Here is a 19,085-nt window from a genome sequence, read left to right as displayed (position 1 = left end):
AAACATCACAGAACTCGGAAAATTGAAAATAAATAAATGGCTAGGCCCAGCCTGGAGAACGAAATCTTATGGGGTTTCGGCCCAGTATGAGGGGCCAGGCCGGCCCGTAATAGAACTTTGCATCCACATTTCTGTTAGATCGTGAAAAAAGAAAGAGGAAAAAAATGGAAAGAGATTTTCTTCTCTTTGTTGCTTCATGCTTGTGAGTTGTGAGAGATTCAACTGGGTTTTGGTAACACGTAACTAATCTGTGGTTAAGCTAATCTAATTTTTGTTGGCATTATAATTGTTCCACGCGCCATAGAGATCCATTCTCGTGCATAATTCGTCCCAGCAAAAATGATGTCTCCAGGGAAAGTCTCTGAAGATCGGGGATCTCCCCATTTCAGGTAATGCACAATACCCTAAACCCCTATGCTTGGTTCCATAGAAACCTCAGGTAAATTAAATTTTGAAGTTGAAGGTTTTTGTTTTAGTGTGCTTCTAAGCTTAGATTGAGTTTCCGTTGTTTTGTTGCACTTTCTCATTCTCAGGAAGTTGGAGATAGTGCCTTATGTTAATTGTTTTTTGTCCATTTGGGTTAGTGCAATAATTTTTTGCTGTTAATGTTCTTTGTAGAAATGGGGATTTTTGGGCACTTCAATTGACTCTTAGAGTTCTGTTTGGTTTCCTGGAAAGCTGGGAAATTGAAAACAATTTTGGAGGACATAGAGATGTTTTGAATTTTGTATGCTCACTAAACCTGTTATGTTGGGCTATGTTGAGTGGAGACCGCTTCTAATTGCTGGTTTGGCAATAAGCTTCCTTATTGGTGATCGATGTGGATTCAAGCTTTCGTTAAGGCACTACTGCTGTTTAGCTACTGGTCTTCTGGGTTGTCCTGCCCGGCAGTTTGTTTACGGGTTTATTAAAATTTATGTTGTAGCTGAGATGCTAATGGACTTGATATTATGCTATGCAAGTGTTTATAAATTGTTCCTTTTCCATTTTACCTCATATGTAGCCTGGTCTTTCCTTTAATGCATTCCTCATGAATATCCTTTACCAGTTACCATTGGGGGAGAATATCTGAATAATATGATGGAATAAATCTGACTGTGACCTTTAATATTTAGAAAACTAAGACGCTTGCTTTCTTTCTTTTTTAAGAAAGATTTTGTCAATATTTTCGTGTGTTTCTCTTGGCTTCTTCTTGATTATCAAAACTTGTTATACCAATGATTTTGTGTTCATGTAGGCACACCCCTTTACAGATAATCCATATTATTGGCAACCTCTTGAGAATATGGTCAGTTTATTCCATGTACCGCTACTTGACTCAGACGGGAGCTCCAGTCATTCTTTTTTTGTTCTGTTGTCTGATACCAGCATCCATCCTTTTTTTAATACTGCAAAAGCCTTGGAAGGGCAGGCCACTCTCAAATCAACAGGTTAAGTAAAAACATCCCTATCACTGTAACTACATGATAAAGGCATCAAAGAAATTTACTCATATGATTAGTATATTCCTTATGTAGTGAGATTCACTTTTCAGGTGGTGCCTTCTATAATAAACGGTGGCATAACAGCTTTATACTTCATCATGTGGGGAAAAGGCCTCAAATCATGTGGACCAGTCAGGTTGGTTTTCTAATGCTTGATGAAGATTTCAACTTACACCTGGGTGTTTCTAGTGCCTACTCTCCCTATCAAGTGCATGCTTAATTCCTTCTTCTTCTTTTTTTCCCTGGTTTTCTTCACATGAAGAGTGATGCTTTGCAATTTATTGGATAATATAGAGACCTTGCATTATAATAAGATTGAGGTGAAATCTTCCTCCCCTTACTACAATGTTCCTTGTAATATTCTCCTATTTTGATTGAGAAATAAACGGTTAATAAAGTGTGTACTTCGATAGCTGAAGGAGGGTTGGGGTTCAAAATTTACTTGTGTTCAACTGGGCTCTCTTGGGGAAGTGGTTGTGGCGCTACATTCATGGCCTTATGGAGGGCGGTTGTGGATTTAAATATGAGAGTGCTTGGGATGGGTGATGTTCTAATGAGGTTCATGGATTGCAAGGAGTGGGGCTCTGGAAGAATATTATGAGGGGTTGGGGGAGTTTTCTAGCCACATTAGGTTTGAAATGGGGGATGGCCCCAAAATCCGTTTCTGGCATGATGTTTGGTGTGGGGCTCAAACTCTCAAGACATCTTTTCCGGACTTGTTTAGCATTGCCCGTTTTAAAGGATGATGTTGTGGCAGACCATTTGAAGCTTTCTAGTCCCGCCCATCAGTGGAATATTAATTTTCTTAGAGATCATGAGAGATGGATCATTTTACATCACTTTTGACTTTGTTGTATTTTGTTAGAGTAAGACAGAGCGATGAGGATAGACGTTGTTGGATTCCTTCCCGGAGAGGGTCGTTTGATGTTAGATCTTACAATAAGGTTCTTGTTCCCCATGATAACACACCTTTCCCTTGAAGAGTTTTTGGCGGAATACATGCCTGCATGTATTGTGTATGTATCTTTGGCCCTTTCATAATTTACTGGGATTGCTCTCTTACTGTGTCCTTTTGTTCTGGATCCCTCAATGCTTCATATGTTGGCTCATACCACATTATAGGTGCTTTAGGTTCAAGCTAAATGCTCAAGCTGCCATCTCATTAATATGCATTTGTGGATGATTCCCTAGGCTGCAATCATTTTCTCTTTGGGCAACTTATTTACTGTTGCAAATTTATGGCCTAAGAGAGGTGGTAGGTAATTAAGTGTGGCAAGTCAATACCTTATTCTATTGAGGACTCTTGCAATGTCCTGAATAAGCAGCTAATTACGTAAAAATCGAGTTTTCCAAGATTGCTGAGCTGTGACCTAAGTTGCAATTTCATCTTATAAATCCATCATAAAAAATGCTATAAGTTTTATCATCGGCTATCTCTTGCAAACTATTCTACATGGTAAAGATCCCAATGGCTTGAGCTTAAATTAGGAGCTTATGATGTCCCCCCCCCCCCTGGAGATAATGTCTAGGACCCCTTTACTTAAATCTATTTGTTGTGGGCCACTTGATCTTTGATCTTCTTCTTACATCACTTGATAAAAAATGCTGTCACTTGGTTCCTTCTATTTCCTTGATCGTTCATAATGCATGTTCTTTCTTGTTCATGGTCTCTATCTGTTAGTTGTTACCATTCGTTTCGTTGTATATGTAGAGCTATATTGGCGGAGTATTCTGGTGCTGTTCTTGGAGTATTATCTGCAGTATTATATGGGCGGAGGGGCAATGTTTGGAAGAAGGTAGCTTGCTCTAATATGCTTCATATCATGGTTTTAGGTTTTGTGACTGATGTGCTTTGTATCAGTAAAAGATTAATATATTAGAGCACATATTTCTCCTGTCAAATTGATATCAGTCTTGTAAGAGTCACTAGTCATTTTAACATGGATGCAAGGGTTTTGCCTGTATAGTCAACCATAATGTTGGTCAATGAATTACATTGGTAGAAGTGCTGGACTTTTTTTTTGTAATAAAGTTCTATTTTTAAGTAAAATATTTACATAAGGAATCAAAATGAGATATCTTTGCCATCGCTTCTCATCAATGAGAACAATTTGATTGGAGCATAATAGATATCTTGAAGGCAATAGATATCTTTTCTTTAAATACTCAGATGGATGTTTCCTCATCTTTTACCAGGTAGGCGGCCTTGTTGCAATGTTGGCATCTTTCTACTTACTAGCTCAAGGGTGGGCCATGGCGACATACTCCCCATTTTATATCCTCTTTTACGTCAAATTTTTCTCAAACTGAAATTGTGTTTAGCTGATATATATAGTGTTTGAGTATTCTTTTGCTTACTTTCCTCATTTCTTTCAGTCCTCTCCTTGTTTATTGTGAATAATAAGCATATTTTCAACTTTATTGTTATTGTGAGCTTAACCTGGAATTACCATTTAAAGATAGCCCTGATGCTGAGGTTCAGACAGAACAAGTGTTGGGTGTGACAGAAATGGTAGTTCCTATTTTTGCTGGAGTCTTATCGGCATTGAGAAGGGTGATTGCCCGGCGTGTGTCTCTCAAGGTGTTGATTTTCAGCTAAATGCGGTTATCTTGTGCATTCCCTGTTGGCCCATTTATTTCGAGTACATTTTTCCCCCTTTTGTAATTGATGTAAGCTACTTAATATCCATGACAATATAATATTCTAACCATTTGCTGCTTTCAGAATCAACTTAAAAGACGGCTTCATGCTATAACTATTGCTTCTGCAACATGCTTTCTATTTCCTGTGGCCATGTGGGACATGATCATAGTAAGTGTGACAGCACTCTTTTAGTCATAGGTTTCTTGATTGACATTTAGTTGCTTCCTTCTCTCTTCTCCTTTTTTTTTTTTTTTTTTTTTTGCCGCTTCCTTTTTTCTTTTTTTTTATCTTTTTCTTTTTTGAGCATTTAGGGATCACCTTCTGGTAGCAGTGTGGAGTTGCCATTCTCAGCTTGGGCTTTTTTGAGCACTATTCTCTTTGGAGTTATCTTGATATTCTATGTTGACAGTATTGCAGAAGAAAGGTACCTTACATGTACCCTCCTTAATTCTGCTGTCCTTTACAATTTGGGTTTGTAATTCTTTTTTTTTTTTTTGATAAATACTTGGGTTGGTAATTCATGCAAACAAACCAGTGCAGAAGAGTGATTATATTAATGTGGAAGGAGCAAAAACATCAAAAGGGAGTCGAAAAAGACACGGATATAATTTATAAGAAAAGACATGGTTGTTAGAAAGGTAAATGGGGACATGGCCTTAGATAGGGTCAAGTTGCATGAAAGGATCCATGTAGCCAGTCACAATTAGTTGGGATTAAGGATTGGTTGAGTTGAATGGAAAGGAATATGCACATATACATGCTTGAAAATGTAACTGTTCAAGCTTTCTAGGGGATCAGATTTGATGGTCTCACCCTTTAAATAGGCTCTTCATTGTAAATATTTTATATATATATATATATATATATAAGTAATTGGCCTCAATGGGAGAGGGAAGGGGAGATTTAAACTAGTGACCTTTGCTTCGTAAGGCGTAGTCCGTAGCTAATTGAGTTATTCCTTGGGGTTTCATTGTAAATATCAAACAATTTATATCCATTTTGTTCTTTTTGATGATAGAATTTATAGAGTTTTCCAGCTCTAAAGAAAAGTAGTATGAGCATCATCAGACTGTCAGATTCTTGACTTGGTTGTTACACTGTACAGTTATGGGTCCCTATAAGCCATATACTAAGCTCAATATTATTGATAATTTTTCTTTCTTCTTTTACCTTTCGATCTGTCATGGAAAGGCTGAGATATGATTTCTCTTGTGAAAGCAATCCAAATACATAGAAGAGAAATATGCTGATATAGAATGTGATAACGAGATTGTATTGACTATATCATTTCTTTTTCAATCACTTTTATTGCTATGGTGCTTATATACTATGATTAAAAGTGTGAAATTAAAGGAGAATACTGGTGAACTCCAGTAGAAGTTTTTTAGAGTTTGAGAACTATATAATTTGTTGAGATAAAGAAAAGAATAATAAATTTCAGTTTTCATATATTTAAATAAAGTTGATGGTTGAAGCATTGAACATTTCCTTCATACTGCTTTTGAATTGTTCAAAAAGCTTAGTTGAGATATTGATAAATGCAGAACATGTTTTCATATAAACATTCGCTGTTTCATTTATCTCGCTTACAACCTGTGTTTTATTCTCTCGATTCCATTTTTTTTTTTTTTTTTTGTAAGCAAACTAAATGGAACTCATATTAAGCTTCTTTGCTGGAAAAACTTCTAAGATAGTCCTGATTCTCTTAATGCTGTTTGAAAGAAAAAGACATGAAAGTTTGTCAACCATTGCATCAGCCTTTGTCATGGTGATGTTTTGCTTGAACTAATATGACGGCATGATTGAAAAGCATCACTGCTTTTGAATCAATTATGACTCCACATTGGTCTAAAATGGTTCTGTTGTCTGTGAACTCTTTGCAGTTATGCTTGACATGCCTATTGACTGGCTTTTTGTCTCTCTTGCATCTCCTTTTTTTAATTTTTTTTTTCATCTTCAGTTCTCTCTCTCTCTCTCTCTACACAATATAAAGTGTATCCTGATGCTGTTTTTGCATAAATGTTGCTACAAGCTCTTCTATTGTAAATGTTTTCATTTGAAAATATCTCATGATTTTAGGGTATACTTAAGGGGCTCATAAAATGATTGGTATGACTCTCATTTGTTTGTAGATTACATATGGTTTTCTCTTCTCCGAGGCATTTAATGGTAGCTGGAGGATGCATCATCGTCATGGAGGTTGTGTACAAAATGGACTTCTCTCTACCAGGCTTCCTAATTTGCTGCTTACTTTTAGGCTTTGGTATGTATAGAAAGTTATTTTTCATTTTTCTTTGCAATTTTTACTAAACTGAACAATTCATTGGTGCAGAAGGTGTCTTTCGGATTTTTTTTTTTTTTTTGGATCAGATTGGTGGTCATTTTTCAAATTGGGAAATGTTGAAATGACCTTTATAATATGTGGCCTCGTTGCTAACAAATTAATTCATTTTTTGCTGGTGCTACTATGTATTCCTTTTTCATCTTCAGAACAAAATTTTCCATCAAAGATATACAATTTTGTGTAATAAATTAAACTGAAATACATCTTAAGTAACAGCCACTATTTCACATTTAAATGTATGCATAGTACTTTATTTAAATAATATCATATCTATTTTAGACATTTGTCTTGATCTGGAGAAGGTTGAAAACTTGAATCAATGTACCTGTTGTAGCCTCAAATTTCTAATACAATCTTTCCAAGCAATTAAGAAAGTCATAATTGGTCATAGGACCATTTTGCATAGCAATTAAGCAATACTTTACACTTTTTAGTCTTAGTAATACTCTTCAATCTCTCTAACTTTAGCTTCATCTCTTAAAATCCTAAATATTTTTCCCCCTTTTTTTTTTTGGAACTTTCTTTGTTGGATCATGACTGCAATATTGTTGATTGTGTTTTGGATCAACTAGCAGGAGTCTATCATCATCATCAGACTGAAAGACTGATAATGCCTCTATAAGTTAGCTATTGTTGTTATTTGATTTCCTCAAGGTCCATGTGATCCACTTAAGTTGAAGCTGGATAATTTACCTACATTGTTCTCATGGAATTAAGTCTTTGGTGTCAAAGAGATGATAATTTAAATAATTAATAAACGGTAGTGTAAAAATCTGATTCAATTAAAGAAGATTGAAGCATCTTAGGTCATAGACTCAACATTTAACCCTAACTGTTGGCTCCTAAAGATGGTATCTACATCTTTGAAGTACGATCCATCAAATTGTTGGCCTCAGTTTCCATTTGAATCCCATGGTAAAGAAAGATGGCCATTAATATGCGACTACTAGCAAAAGGTTTATTATTTTAGGAGGAAATGCTGCTTTATCTAAGTATGTGTCAAGTTTTTTTTCATTTTTTTTTAAAGTTTTTTCCTTGTTTTCTCTGACGAAAGAGGCTTTGCCATTCTTTCTTCATATTTCCTTTCTCAGCTATAGAGTTTGTTTCTTATTGATGGTGGGGAAAAAGGTGTGTTAAGCAAGGTTACTGGAAAAGGTAAAACTAAAGTGATAAACTTTTATGCAAAGCGGCTCGCATAAAACACACTGTTTCCTCTGGATTGGAATATTGATCCTATCATTTCATTAGAGACATCAACTCCATCCTTCACAAATTCCCACCCTGGTCGGGTAGAAAAATCCATCACAATGTCAATGTGACTGCACATAATCTCACTCTTTCCTCTGGAGGAATTCCCATTTCTTCCCTTCCTCAGGTATTGAACCCAATCAGTGAGCTCAAACCTCAATGACCTTTTTTTTTTTTTTTTTGGTGATACTTATCAAAAAAAAAAAAGTTTGTTCCTGTTTTTGTATTTTCCCAGGGGAAAAAAAAACATAAAACACTGTTCTGGTGTCAGCATCTGGCATGAATTTGTTAATAATTTAGCCAACTTCTGTGACTTAGTGTTTTCATGTGCATTTATTCTTTTCTGCTCCTTTTTCTTTTTGATAATTAATTGTACATACTTTATGTGGAAACGTGACTAAATTTGTAGGGATATATGAGGCAACTTCTTTGGAACGTACAAAGAAAGATTCTGTTCAAAATCCCAATCTATCAAATGGGGTGTTAGACGACGAAAACCAAGTGTCTCCGCTTCCAATTTGAAGTATGTTTCTTATTCATATACAGACTTTTTATGTTTATGCAATAATTTATATTGATTGTTTATTGTTACTTTAGTCTCTGATTGTGAAACTCTTCTAAGTTTGAATGTATAGCTGGAGTCCAGGGGCCAAGGATTACACATCACACATTGAAACTGAATAGACAAAAAAAAAAATCACTATGCACTGGGAGCACAATAACAACAATGTGCCTTTGAATTTTGATATATGGGAAACTTATGGCGTGCATATGTAATGGGTGAAAAGTTAAGAGTAGACTGCTGTTGTAGTGTGTTGGTTTGGGTGAGGGAGTTTATGAATTTCTCATCTCTGACCACTCTATATTTTCGTGCAGTTGTCAATTTTTGAGTTTATTTATATCAAAACTCAAAAGGAAAATTTGTTGTGTTGGGGATATGTTGATTCTTTATAACCAGATGGTGCGTAGCAGGAAGCAACAAATATATCTTGCATCAGTCACTGGGAACTACCAGTCAAATACTTGATTTTTGAAATGCTCTGACACACCCCAAGCAAACTGTTGGTTGTTCGGATGTTGAGGTGGCTTCGTTATATTGGTCCATACAGTTTAGATGGTTAAGATTTACACTTACCTGCTGAAGGAATAGGCCTGTACCAATCTGAGAGGAGTGAGAGATAAAGAGTGCTTTCTCTTACAATTAAATTGTTGAACATTAACGCTACCGACTTTCTTGTTAACCAATGGAATTCTCTTGTAATGGTGGTAGTCCTTTTTATGTGCCCAGCTGTAGAGAAGTATTGATGTTCTGTTAATTTTCAGTCTTCTCAATACATTATTTTAGCTCTGTTTTAATTAAAATTATTTGAGGACTAATTTTAACAGAGAGAGAGAGAGAATGGAATTTTTTTTTTTTTTTTTTTTTTGTCTGACCCATTAAAAACATTAACTGTGGGCGTTACTTAACTGGCAAGAGTAATACTAGAAACCACAATTTGATCTCATAAATATCTTACAATGGTGATGCAGTTACAATCAACTTTTGGAATTATTTTTTAACAAAGATTGATTCAAGGATTGGTTAAGATTGTTACATCAACATTGTGGATAATTATGAGATAAAAATATGGTTCCTAGGATTACTCTTGTTGGTCAGGTTTAAGGATTTTCAACCCAAACTAAATTGTTCTTTAATGGTCAAATAATACTATAATAGGACAAGTACATGATTGCAAGAGTGACTTCAAACTACGGACACGTTTGGTACGTAGAATAGACTTTTAAAATAGAAAGACTATTATTATGAAATAACCATTTGGTAGCTCACTATTCTTAAAAATAACTATGAGGAGTCGATTGGGGGCGTAATGAGATGCTCTTAATATGCGGCGTCTTAGCCATTAGAAGGTTTTGAAACATCCAAGTCCAACCGATCCTTGTCGTCTCCTTCCTTTTCACGAATTTGTTTCTTTTTGAAATATTTCAAAGACTTGGAAGGAACTTATTTTCACACCGAGGACTAAAGAAGAAATGATAAAAATTTTCTCTTCTAACTCATTTAAAATAGTGTAAAAGTGTCCATAAACATTTAAATTTTTTTTCCAAATGACCCTTAATCCATATAAATCTCAACTCAATTCAATCAAGTCTTACAATTTCCCGCTGCATTAAAGATTTCAAGTAGAGGGCATAAATCCTTTTTCAATTTTCTTTGAAATTCTATCAAAAATCATATTTGTCGTTCAACGTTTGAGCTCGAACTTCGCCGAGAACCCTTCCATGTCAGTCCCTCTCTTTCACAATTGCCATCTGCCGCTAAGGAACTCGGTCTCCTTTGTGTGCAAACACAGCTACAGCTTCAGCAAACAAGAGCAAACCCAGAAGCGGGATGGGTTGAAATTCATTCGTGGCGTGAAGCTCTTGAAGGATCTAAGCACTTGGGGCATTGGAGGCCCTTGCAATCATTTCGTCCAGGTTTACAATCAAACCCAGCTTGTTTCTGCTGTCAGGTACATTCTCGTTTTCTGAATCATTTTATTTGGTCTTAAATGACATTCATTTCTGTCTGCTTCACTCTATTCTGTATGGTTTTCGTTCTTAAAATAATGCAGATACTGTCATGAGCATTGCATACGATTCGTTGTTATTGGTAAAGGCTCAAATTGCCTCTTTGACGACATGGGTTTTGATGGTTGTGTTATTCTAAACCGGATTGAGTTCTTGGAGACGAATGAACCCGGAATTTACAGAGTTGGAAGCGGTTTTCGATTTAATAAATTGGGCATCAAGTGTTCGAATGAAGGTTTCACAGGCCTTGAATTTGCCGGAGGAATTCCTGGGACTGTAGGGGGAGCAGCTTATATGAACGCTGGAGCCAATGGGCAGGTAAATTCTTTTACTAATTTTTGAAGAAATGGGTTTTTTTCTGAAAGTGTTTCACGATAGAAGGACTAAAATGGGTTACCAATATTCCTTGTGTTTGAAGGAGACTGCTGATGTTGTTGATAGCATTGACATTATAAAAACTGATGGAAGGTTGCAGACACTTAGCAAAATTGATCTTAACTTTGGCTACCGGTCATCCTCATTTCAATATATGGAAGACTTGGCAGCCATTGTTGCAGTCACATTCCGGCTGCACCCCTCAGGATCATCACAGAAAAGGCTACAGGAGTATCTAAAAAGGTGGTCTTTAAAAACATTTAGGGAGAAATACCGTAGAGGGTTTTTGAAGTTTAATCTTTTATCATATTAAATTGGCCAAATCACTTCTTATAAGTATATTCCGTTATCAAATCATTCCCTTCGTATACTGTTAGGGTTATTAACGAAAATTGTGATACACTGATACGTAAGCGTAAAACTACGCCAAATCTAGTAATTTACATGCACATAAATGCCACTTGAAAAAAATACATAAAATCCAAAAACCAAAAATTAGGGAAAAAAAAATAAGAGAAAAGAAAATGAGGGAGAGAGAGGTGAGTGGGTGGCCACTTAACCAACCGTTATACACTCACCTCCGCCAACAGAAGGGTAGGTGGATCAGTCTCCTCCCATCAACCCTCCGAGGGTGAAGGTGTGGGTGAGGCAACTCACCCACGTCGCCTCACCCACACCCTTACTAATAGAGGATATAGGTGAGTCGCTCTCTAACAACCACGTAGCATTCCGTTACGCCTTCGCTAGTATGATGGATACGCCCAACCCAAGTCTTTCACTGGTTGGTTGGTAGAGGGCATGATTAGGTCGTCCCCCACCCACCAATCAACAAAAGGCATGGAGGGCATGCATGGATTGGGTGATCAACCCTCACTTGCAAAAGGCTTTGCCCAACCCACACTGAAGGCTAGTAGGAGTAAAACAACCATATCTAGTGATTTAATGAAGGAAAGCTTGATGGTGTAGGAAACTTGATTCAAAGGACTATAATTTTGTATTTCACAAAACAAAAAAATACAAAACAAAACAAAACAAAACAAAAAAAACAAAAAAAAAAAATCAAATTCCAACATTTACTAGGTCAAAATGGGTAATCAATAGAAGTAAAAAAATTTGGTATAGAAAGTTCGCTTGATATTTGCTCAAGCGAACTTGTGATTAGTCATGGGAGATTGGGACAGAGACCTCTCTAGACACTTGCTCGAGGAATCGTGAGTTTTTACTTAGTTTTCCTATAATTCCTAGTCTTCTAGGATTATAGAAGAGTTTCGAGTTATTGTGCTTGTAAATTCTATTTCTCACTACACTACGATGCATCGCCCTTCCACACCCTCCTATTGTTAGTGGGTGAGATCTAACCCATCCACACCCACGCCTTCGTAGGTTCATTGGTGGGGGATGAGCCACCTCTCAAGGTGTAACTAGAATTTCAGGTGGGAGGGGACAAAACTAAAATAGATCTTTTTTAGGGGTTTCTTTTTTTTTTTTTTTTTTTTTTTTTGTAATTATTTCTTTGGTCATGTGGTAAGCTGAGGTGGCATTTTTGTACACGTGAAACTAATTAATTGGTGTTTGATTCGGTCTTACGTATACGTGTCATACTGCACATACGTTAAGGAGTGATTTAAACAATTTTAAACTCTAAAGAGTGATTTGCTAAAAGATTAATCCTCGGAGACCTCTACAGCATTTTTTCCCAAAAATTTAAACGCTTCCTTGAAGAATTTTGTTTACTAGGAGATGCTTAAAGTTGTGGTCTAATTTACAGGAGGAGAGTATCTCAACCGATGGGGGAAAGAAGTGCTGGGTCAGTGTTCCAAAATCCTTGCCATTTGGGAGTTGCAGCAGCTGAGTTGATTGAGAAAGCTGGATTAAAAGGTTTTAGAGTGGGAGGAGCCATGGTGTCCAACATCCATGCCAACTTCTTCATAAATTTTGGTGGCTCAACTTCTCAAGACATGCTTGACCTCCTTGCTACCGTCAAGGAGAAGGTTGATCAGAAGTTTGGAATACAACTTAAGGAAGAAGTATTATATGTATATCCATATTGTGATGATTTGAATCCAAACAGAGACAAATTGACAAGTCATGTAATATTTGATCAAGGGAAACAAGAAAGCTGATTCATTAATATCTGATGACGATGTTGAAACAATATTCATTCCAATTAGAGTTTCGAAAATTTTCAAATTCATAAATCCATTGCTTGATTGATTCTGCAAAGTGAATCATGAGCATGCCTTGTCAGGAACTTCAGGAACTTTTGCTCACTGCTTTGGTGATGAAATGAGTAAGGATTCCAATGGGACAAAAAAGCAGGCAGAGAGAAACTGAATGCCGAGTCTCAATTTGATTTTCCTGCCCATCAATAAAAACTTGCCTGTATTCAACAAAGTGTCAGAACTACTTATCAAAAAAAAAAAAAAAATCAATAAAATGTGAGAACTACAAATTGCGTGTCGGGATCTGGTCGTATCGAGGCATGGGTATAAGACTATATATGTCAACTCTAACCCGGCCCATTTAATTAAACAGGTCAGATTCCTCAATCTTAACCAGCTAATTTCGTGTTGAGTTCATAGGTCATGTTAAAAATTGCCAACCCTAACTACAAAGAGAGAGAGAGAGAGAAAGACCTTGCAGCAAAGAGATCTACAACCAACAAGTGAATCCATGCAGAAGCTAAAGTCATCTCACTTGAGAACATCTTTGCGATGCTAGGCAGCTGCACATAGTTACACAGGAAAAGAAAGTATGAGAATAATCCAATTTTTTCTTTCAATAAAATATAAATGTGTAGTAATACACACACCTCTGGCAGCAAGTATTTACTTGCAAAAATCATCTGGATTGTTTCAGGCGTCCAAGAAAGGTATAATAGATATGCATATAGAAGTCCAAGAACAATGAAGGGTATGCTGCTTTCCACAGATTTTTTAGTCTGGATGCATGATTAAAATAATTAGGAGCTTCAGTTGATATTAAGCACAGGTAAAATAAAATGGATTTACAACCTAGTGGAACATATGTGATTTTAGCAAGAAAATGACAAAAATAGAAATTCATGAATCAATAATATAATATTCAAGTAAGGTCTAAATGAAGGGATAAGCACCCGATATTACAAGAATCATGTGATCCACGAAAGACAAAATAAATTATTAAGAAATTCAACTGGTGCAGCAGAAATGAATTCAATGCAGTTTTCAGAAAAATAAAGCATTGATCTACATATCTGGAACTTCACATCAATGCAGGAATTATATGCAAAACTCATGAAGAAATTGTATGATCTACATGATAAATAGAAAATGAAGAACCGAGAGAGAAGCATGACAATTAATACCAATCTCAATTTATATAAGAAACATACCAGTTCAGCTTTTGGAGCCAGAACCATGAGGGTATAAAATGGAAGAACAGCTACTGTTCCCAAAGAAAAAACACTGCTAGCAAGTTGAGAACTTGACAACCCTGCAAAATGAATAAAAGACTAGATAGGTAGACAACACAGCATAAGGAACAAGAAAGTCATCGCTGACACAAACAATGAAGGGAGCTTCTGCTCAAGCTCACAATAATAGCGTGTAAAATGCCATTGGAATATTTGAGGCATTACAGTTCATCTCTGGCCTTTAGATGAGTATTAATTTTAGACGAATTTAAAGTCCATGTATTAACCGAAATAGAAAATAAACTAAATTAGATGGATTCTCTATTCATTCAGAAGTATATGGATAAACCTAAAACGCCAACACTAGAAAGCTGCAAACTGGAATGCTGAAGGAGCCTTTAAAGGAATACGAATTTACTAGCTTATATTAGTCATTTAAAATGTCATTGCAATAGTCTATCAAATCTTAAATCTGGAATGCATAGAATGTTAAATGAACATCATTTTTCTCAAGGAACTAATAACAGTTCCAAATCTCATTTACATCTTTCTTTAGTCTTGCTCAATTTTTTTCTTGCTCAATTTTGTTCTCCAGTATGTGAACTGCATCTTATATGGTATATGTACATGAAAAATGCTATGCTTACAAACAAATTTTACAAAAAAACTTTTATAACATGATGTGGCACAATATGATTGGGTTTCTCAAAAGTTGAATTTATCTCATTTCCAATCATGTTGTGCCACATCATGTTCTAAAAGTTAGTTTGTAAAATCTTGTTTGTAAGCCTAGCATTCCTCTATATACATACATGTGTTATGCATTTTTGTTTTCATACATATATAGATGACACAAAAAATATGATGGAGCACGAGGTTTTTTCTTCAAACATTCCATCCTAATTTCTCATCTCATGTACCCCTCTCAAGACTTTCCTAAAACAAATAAATAATGGAAGAAGATGGATTAAAATCAGCTATGCAACTTGAAGAATAGCACCTACAGTAGCAACTATTAAGTAGTAGAAGTGGGAGAAAATGGATTACATGAAGCATATACTCCCGAGCTTTTTTGATAAAGAGCACATCTTGCAAGTTTTGGTTTAAAAATAACTCTTGATCCTCCTACGAAACTCCATTCACAGTGTAAGTCGACTCCCACTCTCGCAACCCGTTGGCCACAAAGTTCAGAGCCATTACTTCTTAGAGAAAACCCTGTTCTAACATCCCGCCAAGGTCCTATAGACTGCCCAAAGAGGTCAATCTGAAAAAAGAAATTTGAGACTTCAGTGTATGGGATGCCCGCAAGTTCAGGAAATATACACGAAGTCAGTAAAGTGAGAAAATCAAGAAATAGGGTTAGTTATGTGTTTTATCATGCTAAAACTCTGTAGTGTAACAAAAGCTAATGATAATGCCCAATAAAAAATATATACAAATGGGAAGATGGATAGAGAAGCATATTGTTGCTTACATTGTTTACCCTTGTAGAGAAAGCATAAAACTGATTTTTATGAATAATAATTTATTGAAAGAAAAGGGCAAAGCCCTCGAACACGAAAAGTATACAAGAGAGGTAAACACTTTACAAGCATCTAAAATCTTAAGGAAAAAAAAAAAAAAAACCAAGACTTAACATATACGAATACGAGAAATTAGGATCAAAGACTACAACCTAATCCAAGAGAGACCTCAAAACCGAGGATTTTAAACAAAGCACGCTGGACTCGTAGTCTTCAAAGAAGTGCTGATTCCTTCCTCTCCAAAAACACCACACAAGGAATGCAAGAATAACGTTCCAGATAGCCTCTTTGGGAGGACCGGACCCCTCCCTCGAGTCTTCCAACAATTAAGTAGCTCTAGGATATTACTCGGCATAGCCCATGAAACTCCAAACCTGTTGAGAACCAAGTACCAAAGATCACTAATGTACTCACAATCAAGAAAAAGACAATTAACGGTCTCCTCATTCTTTTTGCAAAGGCAACACTAGTTTACAAGAATGAAACCCCGCATTCTAAGATTATTTCCCGTGAAGATTTTACCCAAAGCTACCGACTACCGTCCATGCAAAGAAAGCCATGTGGGACGGGGCCTTAACCTTCCAGACACATTTCCAGGGGAACATGCAAGGCTCTTCAAACTATAAAGATTTGTAATAGCTCTTCACTTCAAAGCCATGATTCTAGCTAGGGTCCACAACATTCTAACAGCCTCCCCCATATGTGTCTTCATGGATTATAGTAAATTAAGAAAAGAGTCAAGAGATTCAAGCTCCCAATTTCGAATTGCCCAAGTGAAACTCAAATTTCCATGAGTAAAAGCTCAAGAAGAAACCAAAAAATCCGACACCAAGGCCTCTTTCTCGCAAGCTATCAAATAAATTTCAAGGAATGAACACTTATAATAGTTGCTCCGCACCACAGATCTTGCGAAAAGCAGATACGGGAGCCTTCCCCAACCTTGAATGAAACACAATCGAAGAAATTCCTACAGCCACTCCAAATATTCTTTCGAAGGCACACCCCGTTGGGCCCTCAAGCTTCCTCTGAACACCATTCCCCTCCTTGTATCCCATACTTCTCAACAATCACCTAAGAGAATTCTCCTCTTGCATGAGTCTCCAAAGCCATTTCCCCATAAGAGCTTTGTTGAACAGCATGAGATTTTTAACTCCCAACCCTCCTCTAGAAACTAGGGAACAAATAGTCTTCCAGTTCGCTAGATGAAACTTAGGCTCACCTCTTGGACCGTCCCAAAGAAAGTCTCTTTGAAGACACCCCAATTTCCAAGCTATACTAGCTGGTAAAGGAAAAAAGGGACAAGTACGTCGGTAAACTGGATAACATACTCTTAGTAAGAGTAAGGCGACCAGCCCGAGACAAGTATATCTTCTTCTAACTAGCCCCAGGGGAAGACCCAAATATTTCATAGGAAGAGAAGAAACTATGCAGCTGGGCCAATCGACTAGATCTTCCTGATGTGGAAACTCCCCTACTGCAACTAGTTAAGATTTGCGAAGATTGACCTTCAAGACCAAAATGGCCTCAAAACACAGTAGAATGTAATCCAAGGTACAGATTTGATGACAATCTGCATCACACATAATAAGCATGTTGTATGCAAAAGAAGGTGGGATATTTCCAGAAATAGTGTATGGCGTCAAAACCCATACATGCATCTTTTAACCCAATCTGGCTTTACATTTTTTTCTCGCATGGGGAGTTGAGATGAGAGGGGCATTCACTGTGACAACACAGAGGACACCCTCCTTGCAAGAAGAATCAACCTCAGAAACTAACTAAAACTGATGACATGATTAAACACTACAGAGCATCAGAACGTTCATGAAATTCTACTTTAAATGTCACTTTAGAACTTAAAACCAAAGAAATTACATGTACTTATCTCACTGATATTCTCTTCTTCTTTTTTTAAGTCAATCTCACTGATATTCGAAATAGAGGAAAGGTCCCATCTAGCAGTTAGTCAAATATTATATAATTTATGAGAATAATAACACAACATGCTCAGAGAGAGAGATTCTTACATATTTGACACCAAAGTAATATTATTTAAAAACGTGAGAGGAAATAAAATTCCACATCAAGTAATGATTGAGCAACAAGCACATGCATGACCATGTAATCAACAATACCAATCACCATCCAACGAAACATTATACATTATATTATATAAATCAAAGGTACACTTCTATACTGCATATTGGAAATGGGCCTAAAGATAAAAAAGATGCAGGCATAAAAATCAGAGACTGTAAATACGATATGTCTTAAGTACTCTAAAAAGTTATTGCGTGTATAAGTTATTGACAACCAGTTTGGCCCCTTATTAGAATGGAATGAATATTTATAATTTTTATAGCATAGGAACAAATTAATCACCTTAACCAGGGCTATTGCAAAAGCTTGAACCTTCACCACAGCCGATGGGATAGGATCAATTTTTTAAGTATTCGCAAAATGCACCAATTTCAGATTTTATACGATGATGGCTGCCACTTTTGACTTTCTCCACTCCCAGTTATGAATTTGCTCACAAAATTGTCCGCAGAACTCAATGAACCAATTCAATCAAGCAAAGAAAATGGATATCAAATACAGAATTCAAGATGCCAAGAAGTAGAAATGTGTGTAAAACACTTATAGTACATCCCATGCTAAAGTGGCTGGTTTTTATGATCAGAACCCCATTTGACATTACAAAGAGAAGCAAAACTGTATGCACAATCTATCACTTTATGATATCATATGGGGAAAACACCCATCTCAGATCTAGCAGAAAATTTTATCGGGAAAGATGTATAAATTGCACAATAAAGTTCACTTTTTTGGACAAACTATACCTAGCCACAAAACTGTAACTGGCAAAGGCAGAAGGAAAAAAGAAAAATCAATGCTTGAAAAGCAGAAAAAGTAAACCTTGAGTGAGATTGGAGAGAGGCAAAGGCGAGAAGAGAAGCCCATGTTTTGAAGACCCAGATGGCTGACAACGAAGACAACAGCAATGGCTTCTTCATGAGCCAATATATTATTACTATATAGAAAACGCAGAGTCCATGACGGTAAAGGGGACAGCTTTCCCACTCAGAGCAATGCAGTACAGACACGCAGCTTAGATAGAGAGAAAGGCAAAGATGGGGATATTGCGCACTAGCTAAGAGCTAAGTCTGGCATGGAAGCACTACAAGCCCCCCCACTTGCCCAAACTTTATCTCTTTCTCAGCGGTAGTGGCCAGATAGAAAACTTTAGAGCCCTGAACAGTGAGGGTATCCCTCCTTCTGTTGGTGACTTGGTGTGTATAGTTTTTGTTGGGCATGTGCAATGTCAGCAACTTGTACATATCTTATTGATCAGCTGGATACAGATAGATCAATCATAAACATTTATGTAAATGTAAATCATCCTACTTTTAGAAATTTAATGTTGTCATCACTAATGTGTTATTTTTACGACATAAATTATGAGAATTTTCATATCTTATTAGGAACTCAAAGCATTTTGAGT

The 19,085-nt window shown here is 36.5% G+C and overlaps 3 protein-coding genes across 4 annotated transcripts; 2 read left to right on the top strand and 1 right to left on the bottom strand.

The window, feature by feature from the left end:
- Positions 1 to 163: 163 nt before the first annotated feature.
- LOC132183262 (uncharacterized) lies at positions 164 to 9,000 on the top strand. 2 transcript variants are annotated; one of them, XM_059596663.1, is made up of 11 exons: positions 164 to 389; positions 1,238 to 1,430; positions 1,535 to 1,620; positions 3,196 to 3,280; positions 3,681 to 3,759; positions 3,935 to 4,065; positions 4,210 to 4,296; positions 4,440 to 4,552; positions 6,261 to 6,391; positions 8,130 to 8,243; positions 8,597 to 9,000. In XM_059596663.1, the coding sequence occupies exons 1-10, from the start codon at positions 340 to 342 to the stop codon at positions 8,240 to 8,242; spliced, it is 1,068 nt and encodes a 355-aa protein (XP_059452646.1). In that variant the 5' UTR covers positions 164 to 339; the 3' UTR covers position 8,243; positions 8,597 to 9,000. The 2 variants fall into 2 exon arrangements, with proteins under 2 accessions (XP_059452646.1, XP_059452647.1); XM_059596664.1 differs by having other exon boundaries at positions 8,356 to 9,000.
- Positions 9,001 to 9,928: 928 nt separating this feature from the next.
- LOC132180634 (uncharacterized) lies at positions 9,929 to 12,792 on the top strand. Its single transcript, XM_059593525.1, has 4 exons — positions 9,929 to 10,230; positions 10,333 to 10,606; positions 10,707 to 10,906; positions 12,432 to 12,792. Exons 1-4 carry the CDS (start codon positions 10,001 to 10,003, stop codon positions 12,784 to 12,786), a joined length of 1,059 nt encoding a protein of 352 aa, XP_059449508.1. The 5' UTR covers positions 9,929 to 10,000; the 3' UTR covers positions 12,787 to 12,792.
- On the bottom strand, positions 12,773 to 18,861 carry LOC132180635 (protein ABA DEFICIENT 4, chloroplastic). The gene is made up of 6 exons (XM_059593526.1): positions 18,500 to 18,861; positions 15,105 to 15,321; positions 14,037 to 14,137; positions 13,476 to 13,604; positions 13,300 to 13,388; positions 12,773 to 13,043 (listed from the first exon to the last, which is right to left on the bottom strand). The coding sequence occupies exons 1-6, from the start codon at positions 18,542 to 18,544 to the stop codon at positions 12,917 to 12,919; spliced, it is 708 nt and encodes a 235-aa protein (XP_059449509.1). The 5' UTR covers positions 18,545 to 18,861; the 3' UTR covers positions 12,773 to 12,916.
- Positions 18,862 to 19,085: the final 224 nt, after the last annotated feature.

The sequence above is a fragment of the Corylus avellana genome, chromosome ca5 (assembly GCF_901000735.1).
Source record: "Corylus avellana chromosome ca5, CavTom2PMs-1.0".
Lineage (NCBI taxonomy): Eukaryota > Viridiplantae > Streptophyta > Magnoliopsida > Fagales > Betulaceae > Corylus > Corylus avellana.
This window is presented reverse-complemented; position numbering and strand designations above follow the sequence as displayed.

Bases quoted from the DNA above. Each gene is read 5' to 3' on its own strand.
- LOC132183262 (XM_059596663.1), top strand. From the start codon at position 340: ATGATGTCTCCAGGGAAAGTCTCTGAAGATCGGGGATCTCCCCATTTC. The intron at 4,066-4,209 runs GTGTTGATTTTC...TGCTGCTTTCAG, and splicing joins CCCGGCGTGTGTCTCTCAAG to AATCAACTTAAAAGACGGCT. The intron at 4,553-6,260 runs GTACCTTACATG...ATTTGTTTGTAG, and splicing joins GACAGTATTGCAGAAGAAAG to ATTACATATGGTTTTCTCTT.
- LOC132180634 (XM_059593525.1), top strand. From the start codon at position 10,001: ATGTCAGTCCCTCTCTTTCACAATTGCCATCTGCCGCTAAGGAACTCG. The intron at 10,607-10,706 runs GTAAATTCTTTT...TTGTGTTTGAAG, and splicing joins ACGCTGGAGCCAATGGGCAG to GAGACTGCTGATGTTGTTGA. The intron at 10,907-12,431 runs GTGGTCTTTAAA...TCTAATTTACAG, and splicing joins CTACAGGAGTATCTAAAAAG to GAGGAGAGTATCTCAACCGA.
- LOC132180635 (XM_059593526.1), bottom strand. From the start codon at position 18,544: ATGGGCTTCTCTTCTCGCCTTTGCCTCTCTCCAATCTCACTCAAG. The intron at 15,322-18,499 runs GTTTACTTTTTC...TTCTTTTTTCAG, and splicing joins TCTCTCCAATCTCACTCAAG to ATTGACCTCTTTGGGCAGTC. The intron at 13,389-13,475 runs GTGTGTGTATTA...AACTATGTGCAG, and splicing joins GTAAATACTTGCTGCCAGAG to CTGCCTAGCATCGCAAAGAT.